The sequence below is a fragment of the Gracilinanus agilis genome, chromosome 1, assembly GCF_016433145.1.
Source record: "Gracilinanus agilis isolate LMUSP501 chromosome 1, AgileGrace, whole genome shotgun sequence".
In the NCBI taxonomy this organism is placed as follows: domain Eukaryota; kingdom Metazoa; phylum Chordata; class Mammalia; order Didelphimorphia; family Didelphidae; genus Gracilinanus; species Gracilinanus agilis.
The window spans coordinates 422,139,630-422,161,822 of NC_058130.1; the positions used below are offsets into that span (position 1 = coordinate 422,139,630).

Genomic DNA, 22,193 nt, shown 5'->3' on the forward strand with positions numbered 1-22,193 from the left:
CTAAGAAAATGACATTTCCTGATGCATCTCAAAGATGGAGTTAGCACAGGGCTTAAATTTGGGTTCACTGTGCTAAGATCTGAGTAATAGAATTGGGAAAGAATTTTTTTTTATCTTCAATTTTAATCTGCCTTTATCTTCAATTCTTGAGAGAGAAGAATTTGGGGTCACCTGAGGATCATTAGAAACCCAGAAATGAAAAGACTAAAAGATTTTAGATGGCACGCATCCCTGTAAATCCTTTTCATTATTAACCAACTATCTAGAAAATGAGAGTTAACAAGATTTAGTGAGCCATAGTAACTATGAAAACTTTGTTAAGTCTTAAAACATAGGCCAACCCAAAGGGAAGAGCTTGAAGCATGTAATATAGGATTTTAACCTTGCCATGTTGGCTTAGGGCAAACCTGTCAGTTGTCCTGGATGGAATGTTGAAGGTGGCATAAGCCACTGGGCAAATATCAACTGCCAGTGGGAGCAAGAGTATAAAAGGCCCTTGAGACCCAGGCTGGGTTCTGTTTTGACCTGAATTCACCCTGACCACTCACTTACCCCTTACCCCTGGTCCCAGGTGGTAGGAGTGAAACAGGTGGTGGGAGTGTGGATAGTGGGTAGGACTAGAATAGATTAGGATTTTAAGACACAATCTTCTAGAGGAATACAATATTATTATTATCATTATCATAAAGATCAACTTTATTTCCTAATCAGAGACCATATCACTCTGAGGGCTCCATGTCCCCGGTCACCTTAGACCTTCCAAGGATTTCTACTGGCTTTAGTCAGATATCTTCAACAACAGATCTTAGTATTTCCTAGCCCTCTTACCATTGCCTTGTTCCCTACCCAGTTACCAATAAACCCCATAGCCTTAACCAGTGAATCCTGTGGTTATTTCCCTACCATCAAAGGCTAAGGAGGACAGGTAACAGGAAAGGATTCTGAGCAGTTTGGGCAGAACTGAGGGGCAGTTTTTTGCTGAGGGGCAGGAACTTCTACATCCACTTCCTGCCAGCCTGCCATTAACCAATAGGAGCTTATTTCCTCAGCAGAGAGGGGCCAGCTACCTGATATCTTAAAGGAGCCTGGTGGCCAGCAGTGAGGTTTCACTGGGCACTCAGTTTCCTGGGTTGGATCCCTGTACATTCGTAAACAAGTTACAAGCCCAACCAAGATTTACTCACTCCACCCTTACAACCAGCACCATCCTCCTGCTAGCCTTGTTACCAGCTTAAGGGCAGTGTGTCCCACTTGTTAATCACAAGCAGGAAGCAGTGACTGACGCTTAAATTCTAAGGGGTCAGAGATAAAGAGTATATATCCTCTAGATCAGAAGTTCTTAGCTTCGACTCCAAAAATAAATTTCCCATACATGACTCTGGATGGAGAAAAAAAAATATTTTACATCTTTATTTCACTAACCTTCAATTCAACATTTTCTTCAGTTATTTAAAAACATTGTTCTAAGAAGGGGTCTATGAAATTAAAAAAAAAATCCAAACTTTCTCCCAATTAGAGGGCATGCTTACACATAGATACCAAATATAGATAAGAAAAATCACACCTTGAGATACTCTGTAAATTCCCAAAGAACCATAATTGGAAAGAAAAAAAAGACCTAAATCTCTCGGGCTTTATGATAGAATTACTGTGGAAGAAATCTGCCTCTGTAAGGTTGGCCCTTAAGTTTCCACAGGAGGCAAGAACATTAATCAATTAGTTCTTTTTTGGGCAGTAGCCATAAGACATGACTAGGTAACTTCATTTTATTTTCTGCAATATGGGCTCTGCAGTTTCTACTGACTTTTCTACTGGCAGTTTATGATTTCAGTTTCGATGATTTCTTTGGTTCTATTTGCCTGATTTCTAGTGTCACAGATTGGTGGGCTAACTCACTTTTGTGCTTTGGGAGAAAATGTGGTTAGACTTTCCCTGAAGGAGTTTCTATTGACCTTAAAAACTGGCTTAGTTATAGAGATAAAGACTGATCCTTCTATTCAGTTTTCTTGGGGGTAAAAAATTGCATTTCAAAAAAAGCTGATATCCTTTGATTGGGTTCAATGTGGTGTGACATCTAAACAGTATTATATAAGTGATAATAATTGTAATTAGTAAAACATCCTCAGGAGATGGGGATAGGAGGAGGATTGGAAGGATCCGAGTAAGCTTAATAATATTACTGATTTAGAGGTCCAGTTGACAGTAAGTCTAATCTAGAATTAGATAGATTCAGGAGTAAAAACATTACCACATGTTCTATTTATAAAGATAAAGTTTTGTCAGTAAATGCTTCCATGATATATCTTTCTTCAAGGGAGAGATTTTTCCTCAGTGAAAAGTGGAATCAAAAGAAGTGTTTAGAAGAAGTAGACTTGATGAAAGGCAATGATCCAAACCTCATGTTCTAAATCAAAAGAAAATTTCTACCTAAGCTCAAAGAAGAAATGAATGTACCCCTTACTTAAAGATTCCCTTCTTAAATAACAAGACTATGGGGAAGTGATTGGGGATATAGACTCCAAGCGATCACCCTAATGCAAATATTAATAATATGGAAATAGGTCTTGATTAATGACACATGTAGAAACCCAATGGAATTGCTTGTTGGCTATGGGAGAGAGGTGGTGGTGGAAAAAGAACATGAATCATGTAAGCATGGGAAAATACTTAAAATTAATTAAAAATTTTCAAATAAAAAACATTAAAGAATAAGGACTACCAATACAAAGTTATGAAAAAGAAGATCTCTTATTAGGTTAACAGGCAAACACTCGAACTCTGAGGTTCTTTGATTCCAAGATACAGAGAAATGACTCCTACTTTCCTAAAGGAACAACAATTGTATTCTATCCTGGAAAGAAAAGATAATTTATCTGTTCCAGAAGGACTCAGTGGAAATTAACCTATCTTTCACTTGTTTAAATTATACTTCCTTTCAAAGAGATAAGGAATTTGGAGTCAACTCTGAGCTGGCCCTAAGTGGTAAATTAGGGACCAGTTCAGTGAATATCCTTTCGATGAAATGGATTGTTCATTCCTATAATACTTGATGGTAGCAAAGGCAGAAAGGCAAGAGAGGAAGTTGGAGACATACTGGAGAGCAACAGAGAAAAGGTCAGGAAGAGTGGCAATTTTTTTGGACCCAGTACTGAGAACATAGCTGGAAAGTAAGGAAAAAATGTATTTCAAACTTTGAAACTGTTTTAAAGATAAAAGACTCCCTTCTAAGATCAACAAAAAGCTCCTTCAAACCTGAGATTTTGTTGATTTTGGAGTTCAGAGACATGAATGGTTCTTGTTCTGTAAAAATAAAATTAGGCGAGCACCCAAATAAGGACAAAGAACTAGAAAATAAAGGTTCAAAATTGTTTCCAGATACTTTTTTAAAATTTTTATTTTGAATATTTTCCCATAGTTACATATTTAATGTTCTTTCCCTCTCCCCTAACACTCCCTAACCCCCTTTAGCCAACGCACAATTCCACTGGGTTTTACATGTATCATTGATCAAGACCTAATTCCATATTATCGATACTTAGAGTTACCGTTTAGTGTCTACATCCCCAATCATGTCCACCCCAACCCATGAGTTCAAGTAGTTGTTTTTCTTCTGTGTTTCTCCTCCCACAGGTATTCCCTGAATGTGGCTAGTTTTCTTTCTCATAAGTCCCTCAGCCTATATCTTCCATTGCTACTACTAGAGAAGTCCCTTATGTTTGATTGTATCAATGTATCATCAGTCTCTGTGTACAATATTCTCCTGGTTCTCCTTTTGCTCTGCATCAATTCATGGAGGTCATTCTGGTTCACATGGAATTCCTCCAGTTCTTTATTCCTTTGAGCACAATAGTACTCCATCACCAACAGATAACACAATTTGCTCAGCCATTCCCCAATCAAAGGACATTCTCTCATTTTCAAATTTTTTTGCCACCACAAAGAGCACGGCTCTAAATATTTTTGTACAAGTCTTTTCCTTTATTATCTCTTTGGGGTATAATCCAAGCTGCTATGGTTGGATCAAAAGGCAGACAGTCTTTTAAAGCCATTTAAGAATAGTTCCAAATTGCCATCCAGAATGGTTGGATCAGTTCACAACTCCACCAGCAATGCATTAATGTCCCAATTTTGCCACATCCCCTCCAACATTCATTACTCTCCCCTGCTGTCATTTTAGCCAATCTGCTAGGTGTGAGGTGATACCTCAGAGTTGTTTTGATTTGCATTTCTCTAATTATTAGAGATTTAGAACACTTTCTCATGTGCTTATTGATTTCTTTATCTAAAAATTGCCTATTCATATCCCTTGCCCATTTGGGTATGGCTTGATTTTTTGTACAATTGATTTAGCTCTTTGTATATTTGAATAATTAGATCTCAGTCTGAGTTTTCTGTTAGAAGGATTTTTCCCCCAATTTGTTGCTTCTCTTCTAATTTTGGCAGCATTGGTTATGTCTGTACAAAAACTTTTTAGTTTAATGTAGTCAAAACTATTTATTTTACATTTTGTGATTTTTTTCTAACTTTTGCTTGGTTTTAAAATCTTTTCCTTCCCATAGATCTGACAAGTATACTATTCTGTGGTCACCCAATTTACCTATAGTTTCCTTCTTTATATTCAAGTCATTCGCCCATTCTGAGTTTATCTTGCTATAAGAGTGTGAGATGTTGATCTAGGCCCAATCTCTCCCATATCATTTTCCAAATTTCCCAGCAGTTTTTGTCAAATAGTGAGTTTTTGTCCCCAAATCTGGGTTCTTTGGGTTTATCAAAGATGGTCTTGTTGAGGACTCTTACCCCCAGTCTATTCCATTGATTCTCCATTCTATCTTTTAGCCAGTACCATATTCTTTTTTTTTTTTTTTCTTTTAATTTTAAACCCTTAACTTCTGTGTATTGACTTATAGGTGGAAGAGTGGTAAGGGTAGGCAATGGGGGTCAGCTGGGAAGCGTCTGAGGCCGGATTTGAACCTAGGACCTCCCCTCTCTAGGCCTGGCTCTCAATCCACTGAGCTACCCAGCTGCCCCCAGCACCATATTCTTTTGATGACTACTGCTTTATAGTACAGTTTAAGATTGGGTACTGCCAGGCAACCTTCCTTTATATATTTTTTTTAATTATTTCCCTTTATATTCTTGGTTTTTTGTTCTTCCAAATGAACAATGTTATAGTTTTTTCTAATTCAGTAAAAAAGTTTTTTGGTAGTTTGATAGGTATAGCACTAAATAGGTAAATTAATTTGGGTAGGATGGTCATTTTTATTATATTAGCTCAACCTACCCATGAGCAACCAATGTTTTTCCAATTGTTTAGATCTAGTTTTAATTGTTTGGAAAGGGTTTCATAGTTGTTTTCGTATAATTCCTGTGTTTGTCTTGGCAGATAGATTTCTAAATATTTTATATTTTCTAGGGTGATTTTAAATGGAATTTCTCTTTCTAACTCTTGCTGCTGAGAAGTGTTGGAAATATATAGAAATGTGGATGATTTATGTGCAATTATTTTGTATCCTGCAACTTTACTAAAGTTGTTGATTATTTCCACTAACTTTTTAGTTGATTCTCTAGGATCTTTTAAGTAGACCATCATATCATATGCAAAGAGTGATAGCTTGGTCTCCTCATTGCCCATTTTAATACCTTCAATTTCTTTTTCTTCTTTAATTGCTACTGTTAGTGTTTCCAGTACAATGTTAAATAATAGAGGTGACAATGGGCATCCTTGTTTCACTCCTGATATTACTGGGAAGGCTTCTGATTTTTCCCCATTGCAGATGATGTTTGTTGATGGTTTTAGATATATACCATTTATTATTTTTAGGAAAGGCCCTTCTATTCCTAAACTTTCTAGTGTTTTCAGTAGGAATGGGTGTTGCATTTTGTCAAAGGCTTTTTCTGCATCTAATGAGAGGTTCATGTGGTTTTTGCTGGTTTGCTTGTTGATATGGTTTTCCTAATGTTGAACCAACCTTGCATTCCTAGTATAAATCCCACCTGATCATAATGAATAACCCTCTTGATCACGTGCTGGCATCTTTTTGCTAGTATTCTATTTAAGATTTTTGCATCCATGTTCATTAGGGAGATTGGTCAGTAGTTTTCTTTGTTTTTGATCCACCTGGTTTTGGGATCAGTACCATATTTGTGTCATAAAAGGAGTTTGGTAGAACTCCTTCTTTGCTTATTGTGTCAGATAGTTTGTATAGTATTGGAATTAGTTGTTCTTTAAAGGTTTGAAAGAATTCACTTGTGAATCCATCTGGTCCTGGGGATTTTTTCTTGGGGAGTTCTTTGATGGTTTGTTCAATTTCTTTTTCTGATATGGGATTATTTAAATATCCTATTTCTTCTACTGTTAATCTAGGCAATTTATATTTTTGTAAATATTCATCCATATCACCTAGATTGCTATATTTATTGCCATATAATTGGGCAAACTAGTTTTTAATGATTGCCTTAATTTCCTCTTCATTAGGAGTGAGGTCTCCCTTTTCATCTTTAATGCTGAAAATTTTGTTTTTTTCTTTCCTTTTTGTAATTAGATTGACCAGTACTTTGTCAATTTTATTTATTTTTTCAATGTACCAGCTTCAAGTTTTATTTATTAATTCACTAGTTCTTTTACTTTCAATTTTATTGATTTCTCCTTTGATTTTTATAATCTCTAATTTAGTTGTTAACTGGAGATTTTTAACTTGTTCCCTTTCTAGTTTTTTTTTTTATTTGCATGCCCAGTTCATTGAACTTTGCCCTCTCTGATTTGTTATTATATGCATTCAGTGATATAAATTTCCCTCTGAGTACTGCTTTAGCTGCATCCCACAGATTTTGGTAGGATGTTTCATCATTGTCATTCTCTTCAATGAAATTGTTAATTGTTTCTATGATTTCTTCTTTAAATATCTCATTCTGGAGAATCATATTATTTAATTTCCAATTAGTTCTTGATTTGCCTGTCCATGTGCCCTTTACTGATTATTATTTTTATTGCATTATGAGCAGAAAATGTTACATTTATTATTTCTGCTTCTTTGCATTTGTTTGCCATGTTCCTATACCCTAGTATATCGTCAGTCTTTGTGAATGTATCATGTGCAGCTGAAAAGAAGGTGCTTCCTTTTTGTCCCCATTTTTCTCCACATATCTATTAAAATTGATTTTTCTAAGATTTCATTCACCTCTCTTATCTCTTTCTTATTTATTTTTTGGTTTGATTTATCTAGATCTGATAGAGGAATATTTAGATCTCCCACTAGTAGTTTTACTATCTATTTCCTCCTTGACCTCTGCCAGTTTCTCCTTTAGAAATTTTGAAATACTATTTCGTGCATACATGTTGAGTATTGTTACTTCCCCATTATCTATACTGCCTTTTATTAGGATGTAATTACCTTCCCTATCTCTTTTAATCAGATCTATTTTTACTTTGGATTTATCAGCAATCATGATTGCCACTCCTGCCTTCTTTTTCTCAGTTGAAGCTCAAAAGATTTTGCTCCAGCCACTGACCTTAACCCTGTGTATGTCCACATACCTCATGTGTGTTTTCTTGTAGACAACATATGGTAGGATTTTGTTTTCTAATCTACTCTGCTATTTGCTTTTCTGTTTTATGAGTGAGTTCATCCCATTCACATTCAGGGTTATAATTATCAGCTGTGTATTCCGTAACATTTTGGTATCCTCTCCTACTTCTACCCCTTCTTCTTATGCTATTTCCTTTTAAACCAGTGGTTTGTTTTAAATCAGCCCCCCTTGTGCCCTCCCTTGGTTTACTACCCTTTCCACCCCCTCCCTTCCCCTCTTATTATTTTTTAAGCCCTAATGAATTCCCTACCCCTTCTCTTCCCCTCCCTTTATGAACTCCCCACCCCACTGCCCCCCTTGGTTTATCCCTTCTGACTTTATCCATAGGGTTAGATAGAGTTCTATATCCTAATGGATATAGCTACTCTTCCCTCTCAGAATTAATTTCACTGAGAGTAAGGTTTAAGTATTTCCTATTAATGCTCTCTTCCTCTCCTTCTTATAATAGTATTCATCCCCTCCCCTTCCCATGCCCTCTTTGTGTGGTATAGATTATCTTATTTTTCTTATTCCTTTAGGTTACTCTTGGTGCCATCTTCTATTCCCCCCCTTTTCCCCGTCATATCATCTTAGACCATTTAGTACTCCAAACTCTCCTTATGACTAATTCTTCTAATTATTATAATAGTGAGTACAATCTTTTAGAATTACACTTAATATTTCTCCACATAGGAATACAAATAACTTGATCTTATTGAAGCCCTTAAAGAAGGCAATTTCTTATTTGCCTTTTCATGTTTCTCTTGGTTTTTGTGGTTGGATATCAAACATTCCATTTAGTCCTGGTCCTTTCTGTGCAAATACTTGGAAATCTTCTATCTTGTTGAATGCCCACTTTTCCCTTGAAGTATATAGTCAGTTTTGATGGGTAGGTAATCCTTGGTTGTAGATCCAATTCTCTTGCCTTTCTGAATATCATTTTCCAAGCCTTGCGGTCTTGTAGAGTGGAGGCTGCCAGATCCTGTGTAATCCTGACTGGTTCCTTGATATCTGAATTGTCTCTTTCTGGCTTCTTGTAATATTTTCTCCTTAACTTGGAAGCTTTTGAATTTGGCTATTACATTCCTGGGGATTGTCTTCTGAGAATTTAGTGTAGAGGGTGTTCTATGGGCTCTTTCAATGTCTATTTTGCCCTTTTGTTCAAGGACATCAGGGCAGTTTTCTTGGATAATTTCTTGTAGTATGATATCTAGATAGACATCTGCTGTCTGCGGCCCCTCTCAGCCTCACTCCTGTGCCCAAGGTCTGTGCTCGCCAGCCTCCTAGGGTCTCTGGTCTAACTGTTTTCAATGTCAAGCCCCCATGGTCCTGGTTGGCTGCCCGGAGTCCGGAAATTGGCCCACACTTGCTCCTCCACCTGAGGTTTTCCCCTGAGTCTCAGCACACTGAGCTGCTTCCACTGTCTGCTGCCTCTCTCAGCCCCACTTCCATGCCCAAGGTCTGAGCTCGCCAGCTCCCTGGGGTCTCAAGTCTTGCTGTTCTCAGGGGAAAACTCCTAGTGGTCCCAGTTAGCTGCCAAGGAGATAGATTTTGCGCCCCCACTCTCTCTAACTCTGGTATTCAGCCTCTGACTCTGGTACTGTGGGTGGGATGGGGGAGGGGAGAGTTGATCAGCTCACATTTTGATGGGAGCTATTCTCCCCCCCCCCCCTTATAGCGTGCAAGTCCCCAAATCCCACATCCCTTCAATACTACACCCTACTGTGGGGTCCCTTCTTTCATCTGGATTTGTTTTTTTTGTCCTTTGGAGATATGCTATATGGGTTGGTGAGGAGAGTAAAGCACCATGCTTCTACTCTGCAGCCACCTTAACCTGGAAGTCTCCAGATACTTTTGATAGATGTTATCAAAGTATCTTCAGTGGTAAGTGAAATGAAGCTCAAAGATGAACTTCCTTTCAGGGCCAAGGGCAAGGAACGCTAAAGAGACTTTTGTTTATGAAAAATAAACTATTTATATAAATATATATATATGAGAAAAAGGATTTCTAATTCTAAGGGATTCTAACTCCACCCAAATAAACTCCCCAGTTCCACAAGGAACCACTTCTCCTGTAGTTCACAGGCTACGCTAATCCTCCCTGATCTAACTAACCAAATTTATACTATTCTAAATAAACCTAACCACTATAACTCTTAACTTCGCCTTTAAGTTATAAAGATAACCAAAGCTAGCTAGATGAATCTCCAGAAGTCCACTCCTGGAATGCCACACCCAGAGTGTAACTGTCATAGAATAACTGTTATAAATATCAACAGTTGAAATTAACACTCTCTCTCAGCTCTATTTGAAACTCCAATTCTTTCTCAAGCCAGCTTCTCTACTTCTTATCTTTAAACTAATAAAACAATACTCATTTTCTAATATCATCCTTATAGTTTTCTTATAACAGTAATGTTATATCCTCTTCCAGAAAGAAATCACAGAAAAGGAGAAAGTTAATTCCATTGTTCTAGAAGAGGCATTCTAACCTTAAGATTTCTGGAGGAAAAGACAAAAGACAAAAGGCAGGCTCAAATCGTTGGTTTATGGATATAGGACATTAGTCAATTCCACTATGTAAAGGGCAATTGCATGTGATTTATAATAAATGTATTATAAAATAATGTATAATAAAATAATAAAAATAAATGTGCTTTATAAAGTGGTGAGTAAAGGTTCCTGGTAGACTTTGGTCAACATCTACAACAAAGCTTGAGTTGGCCAGAATGAAATGAAAAGGGAGGAAGAATTCCTTACTTCCCCTTACTCCCTTCTTCTTATTTGTAAAACAGTTCCAGGAAGGTATTTATATAAGCCTCAGAATCATTTATTATAAAGAGAGAAAGGGAACTGGTGAACCTATGTGTCCTTCTTACTATGAAAGATGAGTGCAGAGGATCTGATACACTGCTGTCTGAACAGGATGTATGTTAGAGAAAATCAATGGATCAAGCTATTTTCAGATCTCGAAAATATGTTATATAAACTTACTATCCCAGGGGGAGGGATGATTCCATTTCATCTTTGAAAAAGCCCTTAAATTATATATTCCTTAGAGAAAGAAGCAAAAATATACTTAAAACTAAAATATGCACAAGCCACATGTAAAATATGTTGTTACTTAGGGATATAACTAAAAAGGGCTAATGTTCTTAAATAAGTATTTAATATTAAATGTCTGTCAAGTGCCAGGAACTATACTCCACACTGGGAAACAAATACAAAGAATGATCCTCTCCCTATTCTTAAGTTTACCTTCTAATGGGAGACGTGTTTCCACATGTTAAATACAAGGAAAATAATGAAAATTATATGCAAAATAAAAACAGTTAAATACAAGGCAGTGTTGTGAGGAGGGGAATCAGTAGTAGAAAGTGTATGAACTGTTTCTTGAAGGAAGGTATTTTGTGAGGTTGAGGTAAAGAGTACATTTCAGGAAAATGAGTGTAAAGGTATGAAGACAGGAGGACTACATAAGAAATGAAGAAAAATAGGTTGGAACCATATTGTGAAGGGCTTTAAAAGATAAACAAGTAAGTTTATAGTTTATCCTAAAGGCAATACAGAATTCCTAGAGTTTATTGAGAAGGGTAGTAAAACATGATCAGATCTGTGTTTAAAGGAAATTATTTTAGCAGGTATGGGGAGGATAGAATGGAGTGAGGGAACATGAAGCACAGAGGCTAGAATCTAGGTTAACTTCTAAACTAGTGATGGACAAGCTATTTCCTGCAGGTCAGATCCAGGCCAGAGTTTTCCCATCACTGCCTTAAGCAATTCCCTAATCACTACGCCCCCACATCCAGAATTAGTGATTAGGGAATTGCTTAAGGCAGTGATGGGCAAACTACTGCCTGTCTGACCAGTAGGGAATAGTTTGCTCATCACTGGTATAAACTAAAGGTGATGATGAGGGCCTGAACTAAGATGCTCTGTGAACAAAAAGGAGGTGGATATAAAAAGTGTTGAGGAAGTAAACATAGCAAGATTTGGCAACTGACTGGATATGACAAGTAAAGGGAGAGTGAAGAATTAAGGATGTAACTTGAAATTCTGAGCCCAAGAGCCTATAAGAATGCTGGTGCTTTCACAACAGAAATAAAGATAGGTTTTAAGAAAAATAATAAATTTTCTTTTTCACATGCCAAGTTTAAAGTATCTCTGGGATACATAGTTTTAATTTTATAGATACACAGATATTGGAGATATCTGCATAGATATTATAAAAACAAAGCAAAATAATGAGCTAATGAGGTCACCAAGAGAGTATAGATAGAAAAGACAAGGACCCAGTACAGAGAATGTTTGTGCATGCCTATGTGTATGTATGTATGTACGTGTGTGTGTGTGTGTGTGTGTGTGTAGGAGGGAAGTGATTACAAAAAGAGGAAGAAGGGCCAGCTACAGGCAGTTTTTTTTTAATCTCACTCACTCATATTCATGCTTATTAACTCTCCTAAGTCACTGATATTTTAATGGCCAAATCTAATGGCCTCTTACCAATCCTTATCCTCCTTGAACTGTTTTGTATCCTCTGACATTATTAACTACCCTCTTCTCCTTGATCCTCTTTTCTTTCTAGGTTTTTGTGACACTCCTCTATCCTAGTTCTTCTCTTATCTACATGACCGCTCCTTGGTCTCCTTTAATGAATCTTCACATAGGTAACATCTTCTGAGCATGGATGTTCCAAAGGACTCTGTCCTGGACTCTCTTCAATTCTGCCTCTATTTTAGTTAGTTGTATCATCAGCTCCCATGATTTAATTAACATCTCTATGGTGAGAACTGTTAAATCTACTTATCCAGCCCTAACCTCTTTGGTGATTTCCAGGTCCCATTCTCATCTACTGTAGGTCTCAAATTGGATGACCTGTAGAAATCTTAAAACTCAAGCCTAATACTGAACTATTTATCTTTCCCCATAATCTTCCCATCTTCCTACCCGCCCTATTACTTTTGAGTTTACCACATTCCTTCCAGTCACCTGGGCTTAACAATCCAGAATTCTTTATTCTCTCATTCCACGTATCCAATCTAACATTGCTAAAAACCACTGGCTGCCCTATTTCTGAGAGCAAAGGTAATATCAGACCAGAGAATGCTATTTCCTGTCTGTTACAAAAATCTAGTCCCTTTTTCTGTCTTTCATAAGTGTGGAAATTTTCTGTAGTCCTGGCTGCTGGACTGGGTAAGTGTATATTGCTGCAATGGTCCTACAGGCTTGTGGGAGATAAATCACCTTATTGGGTCCTGATTCTAGGATCTGTTATAGGCCTATTCTTGCCTACTCAGAATTTTTATATACTATTTAATTTTGATTTTTTTTTCTTTTCCTCTATTTTTTTTAAACCCTTAACTTCTGTGTATTGGCTCCTAGATGGAAGCGTGGTAAGGGTGGGCAATGGGGGCCAAGTGACTTGCCCAGGGTCACACAGCTGGGAAGTGTCTGAGGTCAGATTTGAACCTCCCGTCTCTAGGCCTGACAATCCACTGAGCTACCTAGCTGCCCCCTCTTTTCCTCTAATTTTGATTTTACATACCTCATAACTCAGCCATATATCCCTGGGTGATCCATGTGTTTGCCAACACCCTCCTCGGGGGGACTGTATAATTGTCATATAATTCTACATTTATAAAAAAGTTTTGTTTGAGAAATATTTCAGGAAAAGAAGCTCACTAACTCCTTGAATCAAGAAAATGAATTGTTTGGAGAAAGTGTCATAAAGAAACCTACACTGCATCAGAAGATCCAGAATGAACTTTGTGATGTAAATGATTGAACTGAAGGGGGTTGAACACATTTATTCTGAATGTAAACTCTTATGCCAAAGGGAACTGCTGGGCTTTTTGTCAATGAGCCTAGCAAACATTGGTTTTGCTCGATCTCTTCTATTTCCCTATTACCTCTAACTATTGTAGTTTCCTCCTAGAAAGTGCAATATTGTATGCACCTTTAGTTAGATTTTTAGAGGTATAAGATAGTTATACTTAAATGATCCATTGGGGAGACTAGTCTCCCAAGGGATCAGAGCGGGGATTGTGAAGATGGGATTGATTCTCCCCTTGCTTACTTTTAAATTTAATCAACCAAAAGCATAGATATCCCTAATTAATACTAAATAAGGGAGGTCAGCAAGCCACTTACTAAAGTGGGTGACAACTCCAGAAGTGACTGACCACTCCCTGGGCAGTGCTAAGCAAATTTAAAGACTGAAACTGGGCCCCATAAAATGGAGGAAGGGACAGGAAAGGATGTAAAAAAAGGACTATAAAAGATGATGAACTTCCTGTCCAAGGGGTCTTTTTCCTGAATTTTCGGGTTGAAGGAGCTTGGACTGGGACTGTGGCTCTTGGATTGCTTCTGGCAAGACTGCTCCTGAATCTTCTTCCTTTGGAGTTTCTCCTGGTGAGTGAAAAATCTGACCTTCCTTTCCTGGCTTCTGGAGAGATCAGTTCTGGAGAGGCTTCCTTTACTTGGAGGAGGTCCCAAGGGTTGAAGCTTTGCTTAATTCACCACCAAGTCCTCCGGCTGAAGGGTTAACAAGCCCTGCATGGATTGAGCCGGGGACCAGAGCAACATTTAGAGTTATAAGCTAGATTTCTTACTCTGCCCTCTTTCATATTTCTCTATTTTCACTCATTCCACCTCTTTGTAAATAAAGCTACTGGAAGTCATTTTGACTTGGGCAGTATTAATTTTAAAATTGGCAACCACAGTATTATCTTAAAATTCTCATATATTTATTTCAACCATAAAATTTAATTCCTTACACTTCATAACATTGCTTATATGTCCCCTTCTTTCCTCTGACAAGTTGTTTAGTAATCTCCAACTAATGGGCATCTACTTCGTTTCCAGTTCTTTCCTATCACAAAAAGTGTAGCTATATTTTGGTGTGTAAGGGGCCTGAGTTCTTATTTAAAGTTTCTTTAGGGTATAAGCCCAGCAGTGCAGTGATGGGTAACCTTTTGAGCTTGATGTGTCAAAATTTGCCAAAAAACCGAGCATACCTCAGATGCTGTGTCACTTCAAGAAAAAAACCACAATTTTTATAGTTTAAATAACAAAAATGTATAATTGTAATATATAACTGTATTTAATAAACCAAAATAGGTAAATTAACATAGGTAGAATTGTCATCTATAGTGCATAGTGTGTCTACACTGCACTATAGTATATATACTTCTCTGTATGGGGCCGCATGTCATAGAAAATGGCTACGAGTGTCAGTGCTGACATGCATGTCATAGGTTTGCCATCACTGCAGTAGTGGAATCTCTAATTCAAAGAGTATGGCCATTTTAGTCTTTTTGTTGTTGTTGTTGTTCCAATTGCTTTCCAAAATGGTCATACAATTTAACAGTTCCATTAACAATGTTGTAGTATAACTATCATTCCACACAACCGCTTCAACACTGACTATTGCCATTTTTTCCTAAAATGAAGAGTGTGAGATGAAACCTCAGGGTTGTTGTGATTCATATTTATCTCATTATTAGTGATAAGAAGCATTCTTTCACGTGGTTGTGAATACTTTACAGTTTTTTTTTTGGAGAACTATTTGTTCATATCCCTTGAACACTTATTGGAAATGGCTATTTGTGTTTCTATATACACATTTGTTATTCCATCATTTCAGTCCCATCTGACTCTTCATGAACCTCTTCAGTGTTCTTGGAAAAGAAAATAGAGTGGCTTGCCATTTTCTTCTCCAGTTCATTTTATAGAGGAGGAAACTGAGGCAAATATGGCAAAGTAACTTTCCTAAGATCACACAGCCAGTAAGTGCCTGAAGCCATCTGAACTAAAAAAGATGAGTCTTCCTTTTTCCAGGTCTAGCACTCTATCTATTAGAATACCTACCTGCCCCAATACATACACACATTCAAGTGTATATTTATATGTATGTCTAAATATCTATGGTTGTTTATCTAAATTGTTTATGTCTTGGATTTTAAACCCTTACCAGAGAAACTTTCCCTCATTTGACAACTCCCTTTCTTATTCTAATTATGTTCATTTTCTCTGTGCAAAATCTTTTCAGTTTCATAATAAAATTTAATTATTTTACCTTTTATAACTGCTGTAATATGCTGTAATTGTATAACAATGTTATCTCTTATTTGGTTAAGAATGCATCTCTAGCAGTGAGAGGTAAATGATCTATTTCTCTTCTAATTTTATTATAGTATAACCTTTATTTATTAAGGTTAGGTATCCACTTAGAATATATTATATCTTTTCATTATATATCCTATGTCTCTTCTACATCCTCTTTCTTTGATTCATGATTTTTACAATTATGTAGTCTCTTTCTATATTTTCATCATGCAATCAAAACTTCCAAGGTATCCATTCTAGACTTCCTACTCTAGGCAGTTTCTTCTACTCCTTGTAGAGCTTGCCTCAAGGATTCTCCCTTTTCCACTACTCCCAGAACAATGCCAATTACTGCAGGCATCAGAGTGAACACTATTCTCATGGTAGGGCCTCTCCATAGGAATCCCTGTTTATGTGGCCAAACACTGATCCCTACCCTCCACCATTATCCTTTTTTTTCCTCATGTGTCAGAATCTTTTTCAAAGATCTATGACCCTGTCTTCCCACACACACCATTTCTACCCAGGAATTCCAACTCCCCTTTTCCTAAAGCAGGAAAAATGGTCTTTTCAAACAACAAATACCCACAGATAAAGCCCAACAAACTCTTATCTTCCTTCACAGATCATTCCTCTTTATCTATAAGAGTATTCACTAGTAGAATCCCTCTCACTACCAAAATAAGGCGTTTATCCTTCCTCCTTCCCCCCTTTTCAATCCTTTCCTTCTCTTTACCCATTTGCCTTGCAAACTCTTCTCTTATTGAGACCACAGTGGTCAACTTCCCCTCATTACTAGCTTTCTATTTGACCTGGACATTCCCCACATTTTTACTCTATTCGACTTGGACATTCCCCTGCTCCCATCCCTCCCTTTTCATGTATCCTATTGTTAATTTTATAAATTAGATATTATATTCCATTTACACACTATAATGTTAGAATTTAGTCACATGTGAAAATAGCAATTCATCTATAGGCAGGGTATTGCTTCATAATGTTCATAATGCCTCAGGCTTACTTCTTTCTCCATTATTGTCTCCACTGAATTGTTGCCTTCACTCCTATCTCAGTACAATTAGAAAGAAAAGGATAGTGTGTAGCTGAACTGGGGAACTATAAGATTAGGACTGGGAAGGTAGGAAAATAAAGAGTATCCCATGTCATCCTTTCTATCACTGTCTCTATCTTTATCCCCTCTTCCTCTCTGTGCCACTATTACCCATATTCTTTAAGAAATGTAACCCTAAGTATATATAAGAATAAATTCAGAATGAGAGAGGTACAATGAAAGTGAAGAATAGATTTAGGAGGGGTAAGGCACAGGACAATAATAAATTATATCTTAAGATGAAAGGAAGAATGTGTAAATACTTTTGCAAGAAGCCATATTGGGCCAGGATAGTTGCCAGTTACTGAGGCTGGAATGCAGAATACAGGGGTGGCATGAGCTGGTATGAGACCAAAAAGTCTGTAAAGAACCCTATAAATTGAGACTGATTCCTATTCTCAGGGTCTCAGTCTTGAGAATGGTGGTAGGGTAGGCATTTCAAGATTGCCTCTTAGCTAAGGTTAACTTATACCTAATAGGATTAGTTACCTAGGCTCATTGCTCATCCAGTGCTATCAGTATCCAATCCTATACATCATCAATAATATACAACTTTCTAAACACTAACAGGAAGATAAATATTGAAGATCAACTCTGTTAAACCAAACCCAACTTGACTTGAGTTAGAACACCAAGCAACTGGAGTCAGGTCTTTAGGCCGCCTGGCTAAGGCAATTAGCCTGGTAGGTTCAGTGAATCAGCTTCACCTGAAAACTCCTGAAGATTTATTATAGGCTTAGTTAGTTAAACAAGATTCTAGGATTCATTCCCAATCCTTTTTTCCTCTTTATTACAACTCATCCTTTCCCTAACCTTGTTTACTTTCATTAAATAAGTTAAAAAGAGAGAAGCCTGTACTGACCTGATCTGTGCTGAAGATTCTTAGGGGAAAGGTGTCAGTTAAAACTTCTCCTTTCATCAAACTCATTCAAATGAATATTGATCTTCTATCATTAGGATCAACATTATTGAGTTTCAAAGTGTAACCATTCCTGTGTACAGTTAAGATGGAGTAGAGGACACGACTATGAGATTTGAAAATGACGGTTTAGGTGATTAGATAGTTTAAGAAAGTACTAACATGGACACGAAAGTTCCCTAGAATGTGGTCAGGCACAAAATTTTTTTTTTGAAGAAAGGAGGAATAACCCAAAGGCTAACCAGACAACAGCCATCCTCTTCTGTATGAGTGAAACATTTTAATAGAGTGAACTTCGAAAAAGAAGCTGATGAATGACATCTGGCAAAGAAGCTGTCTGAAAGCAGTAGTAGCAAGCAGAGTATTCCAACTCTTCCTCCAGGACCAATGTTCTGGAGTGGCCAGGTGATATAAAAGTTAAATGAAGGCAGAATGGTGCAAGAGATGGCCATGGACTAAACATCATCAGAGAGAAACCAGGTCTCAGGGAGAATTGGAAGGATTATAAGAGTAATATGACCAGAATGAGAGGAAGTTTAGTCACTCTGGAATAGGAATTCAAAGTCCTCTTATGCTGGAAGCAAGTGCAAAAAAATGTAAGAAGAATATGTAAATACAATTAAAAAAAAAAAGAAAATTATGGATTACCTTGGGTGAGGTAGGCACGAGTAGAATAGGGTTAATTCAAGTATTCTGTTCTTTCAGAGCTAACCTAGGGCTTGCTGAGGCCTCCTATTTTGCTGCCCAGGTTGTACAGATTTATAACATGTATAATCTCTTTCCCATGTAAGGGTTGTAGTTTGCCATAGTTAGCACCTTAAATAGTAATTCTTAAAAATACCTTGCATTTCAATGAATTATATCATGTAGTATTAATTCTTCTAAAACATAAGATTATTACCTGCCAGCAAAAAAATCTATTAAAATTATAAATGCTAATTAAATACAGCAATCAGAATTAATAAGTTTTTTTCTCCTTGACATACTACTTCAAAACCTATAGAATTGTGAAACAAAAAGAAAATCCATACAAAAGTGTTAAAAAAGAAAAAGCTATCATCATTGGCAAAATGCATTCTTATCAAAATGGCAAATTACTGGTATTTATATTTTTTTATTTACCTCTTTCACTTGCATCATCTACCAGAACGATTTCTTCTAGCATGTGTCTTGGTGATCGGTTTATTACACTATGGACTGTTCTTAGAAGTGTACTCCAAGCCTCATTGTGGAAGACAATCACCACACTTGTTGTAGGAAGATTATCTGGATATACCTTTGTTTTACATCTAGAAAAAAACAAAATTGTAACAAAACTGCATTAAGATTTAAGTTAGTAAAGCTTTTGATCCCCCACCCCAACATGTTCTCCTGATTATTTATATTGATTTTGTAATCACGTGTTAAAGTAATGCTGTTTACCTCCTCCCAATAAAACGTAAGCTTCTTGAGAGCCATTCTTTCTGGCATTGTATCTCTAGCTGCACAGCATTTGGCTTATAAAAGGCACTTAAGTGCTTGCTGACTAACATACACTTTTAGATTCACATTTCCTTTTTGACCTAAGGTCCCCCAATGTACAATAGTTGTTCTATTAGGAAAAGCAGATCAACAAAAATTATGAAAACCATTACAAGATTCTACTATCTTAAAGACAGAATAAAAAGAAATTAGAAAATTCATTCTTAAAAAAAGAAAAGAAAGAAGTTGCTGAATAATTCTTCTAAATGAAATTTTATTTTATTAATCATAATAGCATTACATACATTTGAAAAACCCTTATGGGTGCTAGGAAAATAAATACAATGAATTTGTACATTAGTTTATTTTTTCTACTATCATAGTGAATATTTTATTCGAGCAAAAGATCAGAATGAAAATGCCAACTGTTCATTCTGACTCTAGGAACCTTTACAATTCCAGAAAGTCTATGAGCCATAGGATCCTAAGTGGTTTAGTAGATTTACAGTACTAGACTTGGAGTTGAGTTCAAATTCTGCCTCTGACAGTTATTAATTTTACTAATTATGTGACCCTGAGCAAGTTCAGTTTCTTCATCTGCAAAATGGAGATATCAACAGCATCCAACTTATAAAGTTGTTGTGATATCTAATAAGAATGTAAAGCATTTTGCAAACCATAAAGTGCTATATAAATGTAGAGTGTTGCTGTATTTTATGGTCACTACATTAAACGTACAAAGGTAAAAAATTGAATTTTTTAAAGCTAACAATATTGCCACCCTTTTTGATAATCATCTAATCTAAAATTTGCCATCGTCCTCAAATGAACTTTTCAGATTAACTAATATTTACATAATTACACCTGATATTGTAAACTTTTTCCCCAAAACTATAGATACCACCATAGTTTAAACCAGTAATTCCCAAAGTGGGTGCTAACGCCCCCTGGTGAATGCTGCAGCAATCCAGGGGAACAGTGATGGTCACAGGTGCATTTATCTTTCCTATTAATTACTATTAGAATTTTTAAAAAATTAATTTCCAGGGGGCTAAGTAATATTTTTTCTGGAAAGGGGGTGGTAGACCAAAAAAGTTTTGGAACCACTGATTTAAACTATAAAAAGATAAATATTTTGGCTAGAAAATATGTCTAAATATCAGGAAAAAAAGTCAAAAGTAATTTATTTATTAAGTTCTAGTCTACTAAGTATCAAGCATTGTTAGGTATTACAAACCTACATACTTTTCTATAGTCCTTGCTCTCAAGAAGTTCTTAATTTAGTTGGTGAGATAAGACTAATAGCACTTTAGGAAACAACATAATTTCTTAAGATTTAAAATGGAGACAAATAGGATATGCATAAATAGGCAGTTGCACATTACCAATGATGATATTTATTCAAAAAATGTTATAAAAGACTTCATCCAGGACATATATGGCAGGAAAAAGTTAAGACTGAATTCATAAAGTAAAGAAGTATGAAGGATGAAACAGATTGTTTGAGTGTAGTAGCACTGATGACAGAATATGAATCTTTGAAATATGTAAAAGCAAAAGGGATGACCTCTAGTGCAATGGATAGATACCCTATGTTGGATTTTAAGAGGATACAGACAAAAAATTGCACAAAATGAGAAGGCATAAACAGGTTATGATTGAAAGGGGTATCTAGACAGATGGGATCACATATTCACCAAAGTACAAATGCTGATAAAATTAATACTACATATGTAATAATTAGATAATAAAAGAGGCAATCAATGTTAAGTGAAATAATTCCTTCTATAAGCAATCACTTATAATGGACTGCCCTTTAACTAGCTCTCTTATATTAAAAAAAAAAAGTTGAAAACTTTCCTCTTCCCTATTCCCTTCCTTATAATAGGAAATTATCCCTTTTTTCCTCCTACAAGTCATACTGTTTCTTGGAGCCTTCACTCACCTGTTCTGCCCCAGCTTCCAATGCCCAATATAAATAATTTCCTGGAAAAAGAGAGTTGAAGGAGAATTTGCTCTAGACATTAAAAAAAAAAAAAGCAAATATATTGGCAAAACAGGAGTAATGAATGTTGGAGGGGATGTAGCAAAATTGGGACATTAATGCATTGCTGGTGGAGTTGTGAATTGTTCCAACTATTCTGGATGACAATTTGGAACTATGCTCAAAGGGCTTTAAAAGACTATCTGCCTTTTGATCCAGCCATGGCACTGCTTGGTTTATACCCCAAAGAGATCAAAAGGAAAAAGACACGCACAAAAATATTTATGCTGCACTCTTTGTGGTGGCAAAAAAATTGGAAAACGAGAGAATGTCCTTCAATTAGGGAATGGCTGAACAAATTGTGGTATCTGTTGGTGGTGGAATACTATTGTGCTCAAAGGAATAAAGAACTGGAGGAATTCCATGTGCACTGGAATGACCTCCAGGAATTGATGCAGAGCAAAAGGAGCAGAACCAGGAGAACGTTGTACACAGAGACTGATGATACACAGTGATACAATCAAACATAACAGACTTCTCTACTAATAGCAATGCAAGGATCCAGAGCAAGGCTGAGGGACTTATGAGAAAGAAAACTAGGGGCAGCTGGGTAGCTGAGTGGATTGAGAGTCAGGCCTAGAGATGGGAGGTCCTAGGTTCAAATCCTCAGACACTTCCCAGCTGTGTGACCCTGGGCAAGTCACTTGACCCCCATTGCCCACCCTAACCACTCTTCCACCTAGGAGCCAATACACAGAAGTTAAGGGTTTAGAAAAAAAAAAAAGAGAAAGAAAACTAACCACATTCAGAGGAAGAACCGTGGGAGAAGAAACACAGAAAAAAAAAACCAACTGCTTGAGCACATGGGCTGATGAGGATATTATTGGGGATGTAGACACTAAAATGATAACTCTAGTCCAACTATCAATAATATGGAATTAGGTCTTGATCAATGATACATGTTAAACCCAGTGGAATTGTGCGTCGGCTAAGGGGGGTTAGGAGGCCTTGGGGAAGAGGGAAAGAGCATTAAATATGTAACTATG

At 36.6% G+C, this 22,193-nt stretch overlaps 1 protein-coding gene across 2 annotated transcripts in view; it reads right to left on the reverse strand.

Annotated features, from left to right (window-relative positions):
* Positions 1 to 22,193, reverse strand: part of GALNT1 (polypeptide N-acetylgalactosaminyltransferase 1) — a 106,650-nt gene that overhangs the window by 35,720 nt on the left and 48,737 nt on the right. For both annotated transcript variants that reach the window (XM_044665054.1, XM_044665045.1), the window contains exon 3: positions 18,825 to 18,991. In XM_044665054.1, coding sequence (XP_044520989.1) covers positions 18,825 to 18,991 — 167 coding nt within the window. The remainder of the gene's footprint in view (positions 1 to 18,824; positions 18,992 to 22,193) is intronic.